This window comes from Trachemys scripta, chromosome 5 (assembly GCF_013100865.1).
Source record: "Trachemys scripta elegans isolate TJP31775 chromosome 5, CAS_Tse_1.0, whole genome shotgun sequence".
NCBI classification, from domain to species: Eukaryota; Metazoa; Chordata; order Testudines; family Emydidae; genus Trachemys; species Trachemys scripta.
In genome coordinates, this window is record NC_048302.1 from 120,060,154 (window position 1) to 120,076,805 (window position 16,652).

General features: G+C 38.7%; 1 protein-coding gene across 1 annotated transcript in view; it reads right to left on the minus strand.

Annotated features, from left to right (window-relative positions):
- The window catches only part of GRK4 (G protein-coupled receptor kinase 4), a 78,726-nt gene that overhangs the window by 22,648 nt on the left and 39,426 nt on the right, over positions 1-16,652 (minus strand). The window contains exons 6-9 of the mRNA XM_034772046.1: positions 15,516-15,608; positions 14,299-14,362; positions 13,765-13,905; positions 5,975-6,165 (exon numbers count right to left, since the gene is read on the minus strand). Of these exons, the coding sequence (XP_034627937.1) occupies positions 5,975-6,165; positions 13,765-13,905; positions 14,299-14,362; positions 15,516-15,608 (489 nt within the window). The remainder of the gene's footprint in view (positions 1-5,974; positions 6,166-13,764; positions 13,906-14,298; positions 14,363-15,515; positions 15,609-16,652) is intronic.

Here is a 16,652-nt window from a genome sequence, read left to right on the forward strand (position 1 = left end):
GAAAACAATTGGATTAAGTCAACACAAATTTGCTGTGTTTCAGTGTTAGTGAATCTGCATTTTTTTTTGCCAACCCCCCCACCCCCACCAAAAAACCATGACTTTCAGTCAAAAAAAATTTAATTCTGTCATTGGTGATGAGCAAGGTGTCCTAATAAAGAAAATTATATTGGTTCAAGTTAATGCTGCTACTTTAGAGATTAAGAAACTAACAGAACACCATAATGTTTTCAGCTCCTCCTGAAGGAATTGCAATAGCAATTGAAGTTAGAATCATTCCCAGAGGTGTGTAGACATTGACTCTGGACAAACAACAATGAAATTTTGGCACTCCAAGTTGCTGTATGGGTCTGAGAGCAATTCTGGTTAAGCAAAATGTGTTAAGATCAGTTCAATTTTCTTCCATTGCACACTATGGGCCCATCTGCACTGAGGAACTCAATTTTAAGAGTGTTGAGCACCCTCACTGAACTCCATTTAAAGTGAACAGAAGCTACAAGAATTCACAAGCTCTGGAAAGTCAGGCCTGAGATAATTATACTACATAAACAGCAATACAACCAGTCTGGACTACAACATAACATTACTATTATTCGTATTATCGGAGTGCCTAGGGGTCCCAGTCATGGATCAGGCCCCATTGTGCTAGGCACTGTATGAACACAGAACAAAATGACAATCCCTGCCCCAAAGAGATTACAATCTTGATCCTGTTCCAGTTTTCAAGTCAGTTTTTGAAAAGTTTTTAAAGTGAAAAATGTTGCAGTTTTATTGTGTGTTAAGAATGGAGCTTAAGTTAACAGTTAACCTCCACAATGGTTTCCAAGTAGCTAAAGGAGGAGCGCACTGTTTAATAAATCTATTGATGAACATTCCTCCTGTCCCACCCAAGTACAAGCAACCACTGGGAAATTCTTGTGATAGATTATTGAAATAAAGTGGACACAGTCCACTATCTAAAAAGAGGATGATTTTTTTCAATTAGGTATGTATTCCTAAACAAGGCAATGCTACTGATTTCAATTTGATTCATTTCAGGGATTACTCACTTGTAGAGAGTGGAAGATTCAAGTTCTCTCAAATGGTCAGCACAATACTAGATGACAAATGAGTGAAGTAAAATATTTATGAATTAATTGTCCAATTCTACAAGATGTTGAGCATCCTGAACTACCAATTAAATCCATGACAGTTGAGGGTACTCCATTTCTTTCAGGGTCAGAATCATGGTTTGTAAAGAGTTGTGAGATCTTTAAGGCAGAAAAAGCATTAAGAAAGATAAATAGATTTTATGAAATTGGACTACTGATGACTTTGTGTATTATAATCAATGTAAGCAGAAGATTTTAAGTTCAAATATGTAAGAAAGTTGTGTCACCATTCAAACTTTCCCTCTGAACTTGACCTAAGGAAAATGAAAGCCTCTTTCAAAACATGTTAGATTATCATTATGTTGACGTAACTCCAACAGATCTACTCTCAGATATTATTTAAAAAGCTTTAAAAGCTAACAGCAATAGAGAACCTTCTGTGCTGGAGGAAAGTGTAGAGAGGTAGAGCATGTTAATTATTGCAATTGGAGAAGAAAACAAATTTGTAAAAAACACAAACTGGACTCAACTGAAAACCAAATCAAGTTACATTAGGAGGATTATGGATTTGTCCACCAAATCCTATGTGGAGGAAGTCAAATTATCTGCATACATTTTTTCAAACTGACTGCTTTAAGTTTTAGGCTTCACCATTTCCACATAGATACATTCCTATTAAGAAATCAGAAAGCTCAAGAATTAACATAGGATTTTAATCACCACAAAATGCAAGTGACCTATGTTCTGAACATAGCTGTGGAACCGGATTATTTTTCTACATGATTTCTATAATCAGATATTACAATTACTATATTCCTGATTCTATAAAGAAAACCATTTGAAAACACTAATCAATTAACATTTTTTAGTGGTAGGTTCTTCCCTGACAGGTACAGTATATCAAAAGAACAAACTTCTTTCTGCTTTAGATGAAACTGACCATTTTATATTGAAGAGGGAGAGAGAGATTTGACAGAGTCCACATAGTAGTCATAATATCATCCAGATATTTTCTAGTTTTATTCCTCAGGGATCACTGAATCTCAGACCTTATTTCCAAATGCCCACTTTGTTGACCATTTACATATTAGGCAGGGACTGCTTTACAAAAGTCTTACACTGTGCTGCATAGATGGTATAAGTATTAGGACTGAACATAAGTCTTTTTCCTGAATGTGTGCAAATTATCCAATATACGGATGTGTACTTATCTCTGCTCATTGGTTCCCTTACATATGAAGAAGTGCAGAAAGCAATAACAGAATAGTTTTGGTTTCTGACTGGGATGTAACTTTATTCTGGGTTATTTGCAGTGATATTCTGGAGGTATACCTCTACTCCGATATAACGCTGTCCTCGGGAGCCAAAAAAAAGCTTACCACGTTATAGGTGAAATCGCGTTATATCGAACTTGCTTTGATACGCCGGAGTGCGCACACACACACCCCGCCCCCCCGGAGCACTGCTTTACTGCGTTATATCCAAATTCATGTTATATCAGGTCACATTATATCGGGGTAGAGGTGTACTGCACAAGAATGAGATGGTTGTTGAATTTCAGACAGCTTTGTGAGACTAATGTCTCTAAGAAGCACTTAGTTCATCAATTTCTATCTCATCATTTATTATATTGCATAAGGAAAGAGAGGGCTCAGACTCAAGCAAGAACATACAAGATTCTAACATTTTTAACAGAAAATAGAAAACTGGAATCCAACAAGCAGGTAGGGCTCAATCTCTTTTAGTTATGTTACTATTTAACAAACTAGATTCAAACACTAATCAAGTCTCCACAGCTTTTTATTTAGCCCTGAGTTAAAGGATCCAGCCACAGGCCCTGTGGAGGTGGCAGCACTACAGAAATGAGTTTGACAGTCTCAGCCTAGCTCGCTTCTTATGGTCATCTCAGAAACCACTACACAATTTGGCACAATTAACAGTGCCCGATCTATGACACAGAGTGCTGCAGATTAGGATTAATATGTACCTGCAGATTTGGGTGGAAAAGAACATCCAACTGGCCTTACAGGGTCAGGCCATTAGTTCATCTAGTTTAGTATCCCCCTTTCTGACAGTGGCCAGTAATAAAAGCTTCAGAGGGAAAGAACAGAACAGGGCAATTTATAGAGTGATCCCTGTCCTTCAGTCCCAGATTCTGGCAGTCAAAGATTTAGTGACATCCAGAGCATGGGGTTGCATCCCTGACCATCTTGGCTAATAGCCATTGATGGACCTTTCTTTTTTGACCCTTCGCAACATCCCCAGCAATGAGTTCCATGGGTTGCCTATGCGTTGTGTGAAGTACTTCATTTTGTTTCTTTTAAACCTGCTGTTTATTAATTTTATTAGGTGACCCCGGTTCTTGTGTTATGTTATTCACTTTCTCCACATCATTCATGATTATATGGACCTCTACCATATCCCCCTTAGTCATCTCTTTTCTAACCTAAACATAGAATCATAGAATATCAGGGTTGAAAGGCACCTCAGGAGGTCATCTAGTCCAACCCCCTGCTCAAAGCAGGGCCAATCCCCAACTAAATCATCAACAGTCCAAGTCTTTATCTCTCCTCATATGGAAGTTGTTTCATACTCCTAATTATTTTTGTTGCCTTTCTCTGTACTTTTTCCATTTCTAACGTATTTTTTTTTTGAGATGAGATGACCAGAACTGTATGCAGTATTCAAGGTATGGGCATACTATGGATTTATACAGTGGCATTATGATATTTTCAGTCTTAATATCTATCCCTTTCCTAATGGTTCCTAACATTCTGTTAGCTTTTTTGACTGCTGCAGCACGTAGAGCTATCCACAATGACTCCAAGATCTCTTTCTTGAGTAGTAACATAATTTATACCCCATCACTTTGTATATATAGTTGGGATTATGTCTTGCAATGTGCATTACATTGCATTTATCAACATTGAATTTCATCTGCCATTTTGTTGCCCAGTCACCCAGTTTTGTGAGATCCTTTTGTAACTCTTTGATCAGCTTTGAGTGAACGATCTTGAGTAATTTGGTATCATCTACAAATTTGCCACCTCATTGTTTACCCCCTTTTCCAGATCATTTATGAATATGTTGAACAGCACTGGTCCCAGTACAGATCCTTGGGGCATCCTGCTATTTACCAATCTCCATTGTGAAAACTGACCATTTATTCCTTTGTTTTAACCAAACATTTGTTTTAACCCTAACTTTTAATCAGTTACTGATCCATGAGAGATCACCTTTACTCTTTCCTCTTATCCACGATTGCTTATTTTGCTTAAGAGCCTTTGATGTGGGACCTTGTCAAAGGCTTTCTGAAAGTCCAATTATACTATATCAACTGGATCACCCTGTCCACATGTTTATTGATACCCTGAAAGAATTCTAGTAAGCTTGTGAGGCATGATTTCTCTTTACATGCCTCTTCCCCAAAATATAATGTTAATATGTGTCTGATAATTCTGTTCCTTATTATCATTTCAACCAATTTGTCTGGCAATGAAGTTAAGTTTATCAGCCTGTAATTGACAGGATTGCGTCTCAAACCTTAAAAAAAAAAAAAACAGTGTTACATTAGTTACCCTGCTGTCATCTGGTACAGAAAGCCGATTTAGTAATAGGGTACATACCACAGTTAGTAGTTCTTCGATTATATACATGAGTTCCTTCAGAACTCTTCAGAGAATACCATTTGATCCTGTTGACTTATTACCATTTAATTTAAAACTTGCTCAGCAACTAGTGAAAGCTACTGCAACTGTCATCCACTTCTATAAACACTCATTTCACTCAAACCATTTAAAAAAGGAAAAGGAATCAAATGCTGTTTATGAATAATTGGCATATTGCTTCTTAATTAACCGAGAAACACACTAGTACAGATATAGACAGTAGAAAAGCCTTTTAATTATTGTTATGATAGACACTAACCCAGTATGGAAGAAACATCAATAGTTATATACTATTAAAGAAAGAAAATTGAAGTACTTTCAAATTAAAAGTAAGATTAAGGGAAGAAGGATGATTTTGTATTGAAGCCGCAAGTCTGAAAGACCTGGATTTTATCTCTGACTCTGCCATTGACTTTCTGTAATACCTTGGGCAAGTAATTTGACCTTTGCATGTCTCGATGTCTTCTCCTTTCCCAACATTTTATCTATGAGGAAAAGAGTCCCAATTTTTTATAATTTTATGCACACACTCACAAGCCCAGGTTATACTAGGTGCTTTACAGAACAAATAAACCCAAAGTGTTTACAATTGAGTTGCTCCTCACTCATTGCAGTGCATCTAATGTACAGTAGAGGTTAGACACAGACCATAACAATAAAGTCACATGGTTATTCAGTTATGGTCTATGCACATCTTGATGGTTCAGTTAATTTAATAAAAAAAAGTCTTGTGGGAGACAGAGCCTGGGCTAGAGAGGCTGCCATGGATTATGAGACATATATTTTAGATAGGTGCCACGGCAAGGGGCATTCCCTCGTTGTACAGCATTCACCACCACTGAATTTGTACGTGCAGGGATCTCCTCTCTCCACATCTGAATATTGCTATGTCCCTGACACTCATCATTTTCCAGGGAGAATTCTTCTGTTATTTTATAGTCAACCATGGATCGATGCTTATTTTAAGTGTATACAGACTTTTTGGATAAGAATTTTAACGGAAGAGGGACTAGGAAACAGCATTTCCAATCTACAGTCAGAAAAAAAAAAAAAAACCACCACACAATTCAATGGAACTAATAGATCATTAGCACACACAAATAGGTATACAAAATAACCTAACAGCTTTGAAGCAAGAAAAATCAATTTAATCCTATATGCAAACATGCAGAGTTGACAAGTTTCAAGGCATACATTCTTGCAGTTAACACTTACCTGTAAACAATTCTCTCTCTGTGTAAGTCCTCCAAGCCGCAGCAGAGCTCTGCAGCATAGAAAACAGCCCTTTCTTCATCAAAGCCAGGATTTCCCATGTTGTAAATGTGAAACTTCAAATCCCCTCCATTCATAATGGTTAATACTAAACATAGGGCATCTTTAGTCTCATAGGTGTAGGATAAACTAACCTAAAGACAAAAAATACTTGTTGGATCATTCATGACCCCCAATTTCATCCCTTCTTTCTAATTCAGTCAGTAAATAGTACTTTTATAATCAGCCAATTAAGCAATAGGTTAACCCTGCTAAAGTTATGTTTCGGACAACCAGCCATTTTAATTTCCCAGAGTGTACGGGGAAAACCCACAATCAATCACCATTGTTAACTTTGGGGCAAAAGAGTCCAAACTGATTATTAGCCAAGACCAATACCACAGTATGATGAAAACTTGTACAGGAGAATGGCTTATGCCCCCTGAAACACCACCCCAGATATCGGATCTCTTAATGGCTATGCCCTTCCGTTTTCAGTCCACATGGATGAAGATAACTTGCACACAGAGTACCTTTCCATGAACACTTAGAAATGCATAATCACTGTTTGTAAAAAGTGAGACTTAGAGAAGTACACAGAGAGGCTGTAAATTGCCCCAACTCAGACAGAGTCAATGACACACCAAGATATATAACCCAGAATGCCCAACTTCAAGGCCCTTACTCTAGCCACTAGAATAGTCATTTCTTTTCTTGATAACAGCACCCTCTAACAGTGAAATGAAGAGCTGCATGAAGCCAAGCATAGTATCTCCTCTCATTGGTTGGCTGGAGGCACAGTATCCAGAATGAGGCATCAGCAGGGCAGGCAGAGAAGTGAAAAAGCCAGCGGGGTAGGAGGAGACAAAATAAAAATACAAAGTGGAAAAAAATCTACATCAGAACAGCCACAGGAGTCTGTATAGCATCCTGCATACAAAATACATCTTAAAATGTTTGATTAAAATTCAATACAAACAGAAACACAGATCATACATTGTCCAAGAAATGAAGTATGGTAAAAGAAAGTGAAACACTCAGTTATAAAGCCAATACCCAGACACTTAAGGTATGTCTACACTGCAATTAAAAACCTGCAGCTCCTGAGGGTTGCACTGCAAGGCTGTTTCATTGCAGTGTAGACTTCCAGGTTCAGGCTGGAGCACAGGTGGGAGAGTCCTGGGCTCCAACCTGAACATGGAAGTCTACACTACAATGGAACAGCCCTGCAGCTCAAGTCAACTGGCACAGGCAAGCTGCAGGTGTCTAACTGCAGTGTAGACATACCCTAAGAGCCACAAACAAGAAGAGATTATGTGCTTTAAGAAATAAAATGTTGATGAGATGAAGAAATATAGGGATGCTGTTCCAGACCACAGAACTGAAGAAGGAAGCCTAGTACCTGTGGCAGGATTGTGTGACAAGAGGTAAGACTAGAGACACACCTTGTGGCTATCTCTAGACTAGAATTCTTGCCGAGGCTGGTACTCAATTAACTGGCAATTAAATGACTTAACACTACAAACATTTGTTCCAGGAAACAAAACATTGTGGCTTACCCTAGAATTCAGTGAGTCTTAATTAGCATTTACAAAGGTGTTAAACAACTTGAGTTAACTGGCAGTTGATTAACTTGCAGTAAAATCTCTAGCCTAGACATATCCTGTATGTGAAGCAAAACTGTGGAAATATTTAAAAATGCAGAAGGCAGTTTTAAACTGGATCCTATTCAATGTACCTGGGCAGTGGCAATTTTCCTAACAAAACTGTGTCTCATTCATATTCCTCATCCTGCCCAGGTGCTATACAATGGCCTGGTCTACACTGGGGAACGGGGGGGGGGGGAAATCTATCTAAGTTACGCAACTTTAGCTACGTGAATAACGTAGCTGAAGTCGATGAACTTAGATCGACTTACCATGGTGTCTTCACTGTGGTGAGTCGACTGCTGCCACTCCCCCGTTGACTCCACCTGCACCTCTCACCGAGCTGGAGTACAGGAGTCGACAGGAGAGCGCTCAGGGATCGATTTATTGCGTCTAGACTAGATGCGATAAATCGACATATGCTGGGATCGATCGCTGCCCACCGATCCAGCGGGTAGTGTAGATATACCCAATGTCTATGTATGTTTGGGGAACTCAGCTATTTCTTGTTTCCTCAAGGTGCAGCAAGACAGAAGATTGTTTCGCACATGAAGCAAATAAACTTTGAGATATCTTCCTAAACAAAATCTTGGGCAATAAGGTGACTGGCTAACAGAGGTACAGATGGTTAGGCTGATGCATCTATGCAACAGAAAAACTAGGTTAGAACCAAGTTGCAGCCTGATAATCCCATTCCAGCCCTGACTGTAAGTAGGGATGACACATGATACACTCACAGTATTAGAAATAGTGTGTCAAATAGGGGCAAAAGCCAAATGCAGAGTCAGTCATGTTATAACCTTATATCTGCAATGTAGACAGGTCTTTAAGGTGTCCTGCTAGTCCCACTAGACAAATGCAACTCCCAAGTGAAATGAAGTCTGAACCAGCCTCTAATTCCTTCACATATAAATCCCACATGAGGGAGATTCAATATTACATATTTTATTTCTCAGAGACAGACAGAACGGTGGCCACCCTTATCAATTTTTCAGCAGATTTTATATTGACAAATTAGGTGATACATGAGTTAGTCCTTAAAATTAACTGGCCTTCATTTTTGAATTTGAACATTTTTGCTTTGAAAACTAGCTATACGCTCCTTACCATGAACAGATGGGATTAGCATTGGTCACAGAACGGGAAAGAGAGTCAATATTATTACTAGATTAAAGCCAGAGAGAACATTATGATTATCTAGTCTGCTCTCCGGCATAAAAAACACCATAGAATTTTTCTATGTGATTCCTGTATCAAGCCCAATAACATCTGTTTGAGAAAGAGCATATATTTTAGAAAGACAGTTATTCCTGTCAAAAGATGGAGAATCTATCACATCCCTAGGTAAATTGTTCTAACAGTAAATTATGCTCACTTAAAAATTTGCACCTTATTTCTAGTCTGGAGTTGTCTAACTTCAGTATCAACCATTATATTATATCTGGTCTACTAAATAAAAGAGCAATTGTCTAGTGTCCAATTAGCTGATAAACCAGTATTGGAAGGGGATTTAAAGGAAGGTCTCCTGTAAAGAAGCTTGGGGCTCCTAAAGTCTGATACATGGGGAAACACCCCCCCCTTTCCTCAGCCTCCCTTAACTTTCATATGAGGGGCAGGCAACAGGATCCCAGCAATGGCCTGGGACCAGGTTGGGAAAGGGGAGTCCCAAATAGATGGAAATAGAAGAAAGAATGAAGACCTGAACTGTATTCATAGATTCTAGGACTGGAAGGGACTTCGAGAGGTCAAGTCCAGTCCCCTGCTCTCATGGCAGGACCAAATACTGTCTAGACCATCCCTGATAGACATTTATCTAACCTACTCTTAAATATCTCCAGAGATGGAGATTCCACAACTTCCCTAGGCAATTATTCCAGTGTTTAACCACCCTGACAGTTAGGAACTTTTTCATAATGTCCAATCTAAACCTCCCTTGCTGCAGTTTAAGCCCATTGCTTCTTGTTCTATCCTTAGAGGCTAAGATGAACAAGTTTTCTCCCTCCTCCTTATGACATCCTTTTAGATATCTGAAAACTGCTATTATGTCCCCTCTCAGTCTTCTCTTTTCCAAACTAAACAAACCCAATTCTTTCAGCCTTCCTTCATAGGTCATGTTCTCAAGACCTTTAATCATTCTTGCTGCTCTTCTCTGGACCCTCTCCAATTTCTCCACATCTTTCTTGAAATGCGGTGCCCAGAACTGGACACAATACTCCAGCTGAGGCCTAACCAGCGCAGAGTAGAGCGGAAGAATGACTTCTTGTGTCTTTCTCACAACACACCTGTTAATGCATCCCAGAATCATGTTTGCTTTTTTTGCAACAACATCACACTGTTGACTCATATTTAGCTTGTGGTCCACTATAACCCCTAGATCCCTTTCTGCCGTACTCCTTCCTAGACAGTCTCTTCCCATTCTGTATGTGTGAAACTGATTGTTCCTTCCTAAGTGGAGCACTTTGCATTTGTCTTTATTTATCCTGTTTACCTCAGACCATTTCTCCAATTTGTCCAGATCATTTTGAATTATGACCCTGTCCTCCAAAGCAGCATAATTTATTGCTGGGTAATCCCAGATAAATTAATACAGCTGCCACCTAATTAAGCTACATCCATTGCATACTCATCCTGAGCAGCCAGGATAAAGAGGAAGGTTGTTTTTCTAAAAAAAAGTTCCAAGTAGTACCAATGCAAAACAAGATTTAAATCAATGACTTAAAACAAGGTTTCTTGCTTTCTAATTAAAAATCATGATTAAAATTGGTGATTTAAAATAAATGTGATTTAAATCAATCCACCCTGCCTGTAATGGTCTCGGTCATGCTATATAACATGGTAATATTGCCTCCCTATTTCAACTTGATATATTCCTACCTAGAGATCCAAGGATCACATCTGCTCTTTTAGCAACCACATCACACAGGGAGAGTTAGAGTAAGATTACTTTTATTCTTTTGAAGTGATGTTACACAATTGGAATCTCCATCATTGGAGATTTTTAAGAGCAGGTTAGACAAACACCTCTCAGGGATGGTCTAGATAATACTTATCTTTGAAAAGTCACGGAAGACGGGAGAGAATCCAGAAGACTGGAAAAGGGCAAATGTAGTGCCAATCTATAAAAAGGGAACATAAGGACAACCCGGGGAATTACAGACCAGTCAGCTTTATTTCTGTATCCGGGAAGATAATGGAGCAAATAGTTAAGCAATCAATTTGCAAACATCTAGAAGATAATAAGGTGATAAGTAACAGTCAGCATGGATTTGTCAAGAACAAATCGTGTCAAACCAACCTGACTGCCTTGTGGATGGGGGAAGAGGGGGAAGCGGTAGACATGGTATATCTTGACTTTAGTAAAGCTTTTGATACTGTCCCACATGACCGTCTCATAAACAAACTAGGGAAATGCAACCTAGATGGAGCTACTATAAAGTGGGTGCATTACTCTATGGGAATGGTTTTCCAACCAGTTGTTATCAGTGGTTCACAGTCTCACTGGAAGGGCATAATGAGTGGGGTCCCGCATGGATCAGTTCTGGGTCTGTTTCTATTCAATATCTTCATCAACGATTTAGATAATGGCACGGAGAATACACTTATAAAGTTTGCGGACGATACCAAGCTGGGAGGAGTTGCAAGTGCTTTGGAGGATAGGATTATAATTAAAAATGATCTGGACAAACTGGAGAAATGGTCTTAAGTAAATAGGAGGAAATTCAATAAGGACAAATGCAAAGTACTCCATTTAGGAAGGAATAATCAGTTGCACACATACAAAATGGGAAATGACTGTGTAGGAAGGAGTGCTGCAGAAAGGGATCTCGGGGTCATAGTGAAACACAAGCTGGGTCAACAGTGTAACACTGTTGCAAAAAAAGCAAACATCATTCTGAGATGTATTAGCAGGAGTATTGAAGCAAGACACAAGAAGTAATTCTTCCACTCTACTCCGCGCTGATTAGGCCTCAACTGGAGTATTGTGTCCAGTTCTGGGCACCACATTTCAGGAAAGATGTGTACAACTTGGTGAAAGCCAAGAGAAGAGCAACAAAAATTATTAAAGGTCTAGAAAACATGACCTATGAGGGAAGATTGAAAAATTGGGTTTGTTTAGTCTGGAAAAGAGAAAACGGAGAGGGGACATGATAACAGTTTTCAAGTACATAAAAGGTTGTTACAAGGAGGAGGGAGAAAAAATGTTCTTAACCAAGGAGGATAGGACAAGAAGCAATGAGCTTAAATTGCAGGTTGGACATTAGGAAAAACTTCTTAACTGTCAGGGTGGCTGAGCACTGGAATAAATTGCCTAGGGAAATTGTGGAATCTCTGTCATTGGAGATTTTTAAGAGCAGGTTAGACAAACACCTGTCAGGAATGGTCTAGATAATACTTAGTCCTGCCATGAGTGCAGGAGACTGGACTAGATGACCTCTTGAGGTCCCTTCCAGTCCTATGATTATACAAATTAAAGTCACATTAGCATTTTAAAACTTTTATACAGGGAAGAGTGTTACTGTATAGGTAGATATAGCAAGATCAAATAAAGTTTCAGTTTTAATATCCAGTGCAACCTTATAACTTATACTTGTGGGAAAATGATTGTGGACTGTGAGCCTTGTCACAGGTGGAAAAATATTATCCTTTATAAAAGAATCTATTTATGCATGGCTTAAGATGCTAATGAGATTTCTTTGGCCAACATGGTTTCCCTTCTTTAAGATACCAGAATTCTATGTTTGTTTAGAATAAACTATCTTCTTCTATGCAGAATCTATAAAAGCAAAAACTTAGAAGCTCAAGCGCTTTAGAACTCTCTCTGAAACATAAAACAAAATACATCTATTAATGGATTTTAACTAGACATTTACCTATAGCTAATCTTTAAATAATAGCAATTCACTGATAAAGATAGATGATCCTAACTGGAAAAACAGTTTTCTTAACATATGTATTCCTTGAGTATTTTAGACCATCACATCTGTTGTTTAGTGATCAGGGCTGTGAGTTGGTCATAATTTATTGGGAAATATCATGGTGAAAGAGTTGAGACATGGAAATGATGTGGAGTTAAAAACCATCAGCACTCAGACTTTTTATGTTATACCCAACGTAGCTCTTCAATCCACCTCCCTGTCAACTTCATTGCATAGGCAGTGAGAACTTTCTGACATCAAAATTGTTATAGAGCAGCTACTTTTCATGATTCTCCTAGCATATATATGGCATTATTGTGATGAATGTGACTGAAATATCTACAAATATAACAAACAAATATATACATTTAAAAAACTTATCAGAGAAATAGGTGATCTTATAGACCTTCGGGGAATTATAGTTCTCACTAGTCTAGTATATTGTACCACCACTGTGTAGTCATTGATCTCCTGGTTCCCATGCAGTCCATGGTTGAACTCTGCAGCTCTCCATTATTACCTCTCAGTATTCATCCACTTACCATACTATTCACCCCCATAGCATTCAAAAGAGTCTTAAGAAGTTAAAAGTTGGGTATTTTTGTTGGGGGAAAAACTGATCATGGAAACCATGATTCCAATGAAAGTCAAAATAAAGGTCCAACCTCCCAAGAAGCCGATATGCATTGAAGTTAGCCCTACCGTAAATACACTTTCCATGAGAGGAAATATTCAGTTGAATTAAAGTAGGAGGTAGAAGAAGCAAGTATAGATTTGGGGAGAGATGTGGGGCAATAAGACTAAGGAGAACATTAGTAAATTGAGTGGCCATATTAGCAACCATTGACCACAGCAAAACTAGGATCACATTCATCATTCAGATCACAGTCTGGCCCTCTTTTAAACAAAGAGAAATTTACCAGAATGATATACATTAACGTAAGACAAAGCACCTTGACCGTAGACTAGCAAAAACTGATAGGCCAGAGATAACACACACATTCCATGCAGACCTAAAATGTACAGGGTAACATTGCAAAAATAATTGTGTAACTGAACTATTAAGGACAGTTGAACCGATTTTAATTATGAAATTATTATGCTGCCCAGCTGCCATTGGAAGAGACAGGAATAAAGAAAGGCCTATGAGAGACAACTTGTATATTTCACAAGGCCAGAAATATATACTTACTACAAATCTACTATTCACTTTTTCTAAAATTCTTTTTTCATTTAATGCCATTGATTCTCCTTTTCTCTTCTTGATTCTCTTTTTTTCTAGCTTTTTACAAGCATACATTTTTCCTGTTGCCCGCACTTGGCAAGCGCATACCTAATGGAAAGAGGAAAGATATGTCAGATATACCAGGTTTTACACTGGAACAAAAACTGTTCTCTCTTTTCTAACCCCCTTGGGAGCCCTGAAGACAAGTAAAATACAGGAGAACCAATTTAACTGTTTCATGGGTGGACACACTGGGTTGTTTGGTTTTGAGGGGGGGGGTTTGTAACAACAGTGTGAAAGAATTGTTACACGAACCAACTGTCTTGTTAGATGCAAGTGTTTAAAAGTAAAAATGCTGCCTTTTCAATTTGGTAAACTGGTGAATTACAATTGATCTAATCAAATCTGTTATTTATTCAAGGAACGAAGAGTGTAAGTTACCTTTTCCCCACATTCCCTTCAAGGAGTTGCAAACACAAGTAGAGATCTCACAGTACTCACCTCTCCAAATCCTCCTTTGCCCAGTACTCGGTAATATCTAAATGTGTTCTTGGTTACTGGTTGCCTAACAGACAGAATGGAATAATTACTGGTCTCATTTCCAATTATATTTTTTTGTTTTTCTTTCAGAGCCCTGTTTGTTTCTGTTTCTTCCCTCTTTTCCTATATAACTTCCATGACCACCAGACTACAAAATGCTTTTCCTTCACTTGAGTGGATGAAAGGATTAGAATATAAACTGAATACCAAAGAAAAGGTGCTTTTGCTCATGGACATGGCTCCCCCTAGTGGGCAGCAAGCAGTCGCTACAAGCAGAATGAACAAAAATTTAGGGTCTATGTCACCACCACGCATGTTGGTTGTTCTTCTCATGCATGGTTTGTGAGGAGACTGTTTAAGCTGGGATTTTCAAGAGTTCACCACTGATTCAATTCTTTTCCCACTGAAGCCAATACAAGTTTTACCACCTTGCTTGTTCTATGTTTCAGAGGTATTTGGTCTAGACAGGTCTGAATAAAAGTTTCCTAATTTTCCTCCTGCATCTACCTCTAGCTTGCTTAAACAAAGATTTTTCCAGTAATAGAAGCCTACAGTGAAAATCATGGTTAGGCACCTAGGAGCCTAAAGGAGTAGGCTTGATTGTCAAGAGTACTGAACATCCAGCAGGGGCCACTGACCTCTATGGAGCTTCTAGGTGACAGCTCTTCTGAAAAGATCAGGTCACTTATTTAATGGCTTAAAATATGGATTTAGGACCCTAAACATAGGCCCCTATTTTAAAAATCTTGGTCTCTATGGTTGGGCAAGTCACTTAACCAGTGACTCAGTTAACCCACCTGTAAAATCAGTTAATTACTTTACCATACAGTGGGCTGTAATGATTAATATAATTGTATTATAATAGCACCCAAGGCCCCAATCAAGCTCAGAACCCCATTGGGGGCTATGCACTATACAAGCACACACAAAGATTTTTAAAAGTTTAGAGTGGTTAAATGTAAAATGCTTTGAGGTCATTAAACAGATGCTTTCATTATTAATACATGTTTACCACAGCTCCATTTGTTTGTCATCTCATCAGCCCATTACATCTTGTCTTTTAGACTGTACGTTCTTTGAGGCAGGGAATGTCATTTACTATATTTGTACAATGGGGCCCCAAGTTGGCTGGCTTTTATATACTAATGCAGTAAGTGTTAAATATAAAAATACCTTACCTTTCCAACCATTTCCACTGTAAAAAACGGGAGAAATAGATGCTTTGTTGGTAAGCCTCAAAAGGTGCTCCACTTAAATAATCTTGGACAATCCTGCAAAAACAATCCACGTTTATGTTGGCAGACTGGTGCCATCAGGGATGAGAAGCTAACCACTTCATTAGACACCAATTTAGATGTATCAATTAATTTGTCGGGAGATGGAGTGAACATATTACTGCACTACAGTACACAATGAGTTTACTGTGCCTGCCTCAGAGAGAGTGAGCAGCTTGTGCAATTCCGTTGAGAACTGCACGTGTAGGGTCACTAATGAGTGCATAAGTAACAGATCTTGCTTATTTTAGCAAGTTGGAAGCTTTAAAATAATTCTTGAGGAATTAGAGATCAAAATGACTGATCCACCAACAGAGCTAATTTTAAGGTGGCATGGGAGGTGAGACATCCCCCTATAAGCATGGCCTGTTTGGGGATTGCATGTAGAGGCCTGCACTCCTTTCCCCTTTCGATCATAAGGGGATCCAATTTTGGGACAAGAGGTGAGGGTATCAGGTATGGAGACAAAAACAGAAGCACTTCTCAGCAGCTTTCCAAGGCCAGCCTGATCAGAGGATGTGGCTCACCTTGAGAGCTGGTATCACTGTCCCATCACGAGTATAGATGCAGCCATTTAAAAAGATATCTGTACATCAACAGATAAGATTGCAATTTAACTAGATCAAAAATCCTTGAAGTGCTCCCACTGTGCTTTTATTTTTTACCCCCAAGCATTCCTTTCCCAGAAAGTCTCCATCACCTATGCCTTTCCCAGAGATAGCATCAACATAAAGTTACTTTGGCTGCAGTTTCTAACCTCTGCCCATAATTGCTTTTAGAAGCATCACTGAACAGTGCAATCTCCAGCTTCCCACCTCCTAAAATCTTGGTATCTGTGTAGTCAGGGGAATGAGTTATCAGACCCAACTCAGCAGGATACTATGCATCAGTTATTGTTTTACAACTGGAATAATTGATTGTTACAGTTTCACTTACACGAAAACATCTCAACCAACTGGGACACAGTCTATCAGGTTACATTACAACTGCCAAAAAACTTCATAGCAAAGTTAGACCTCTGAAGACTCACAAGACAACTGG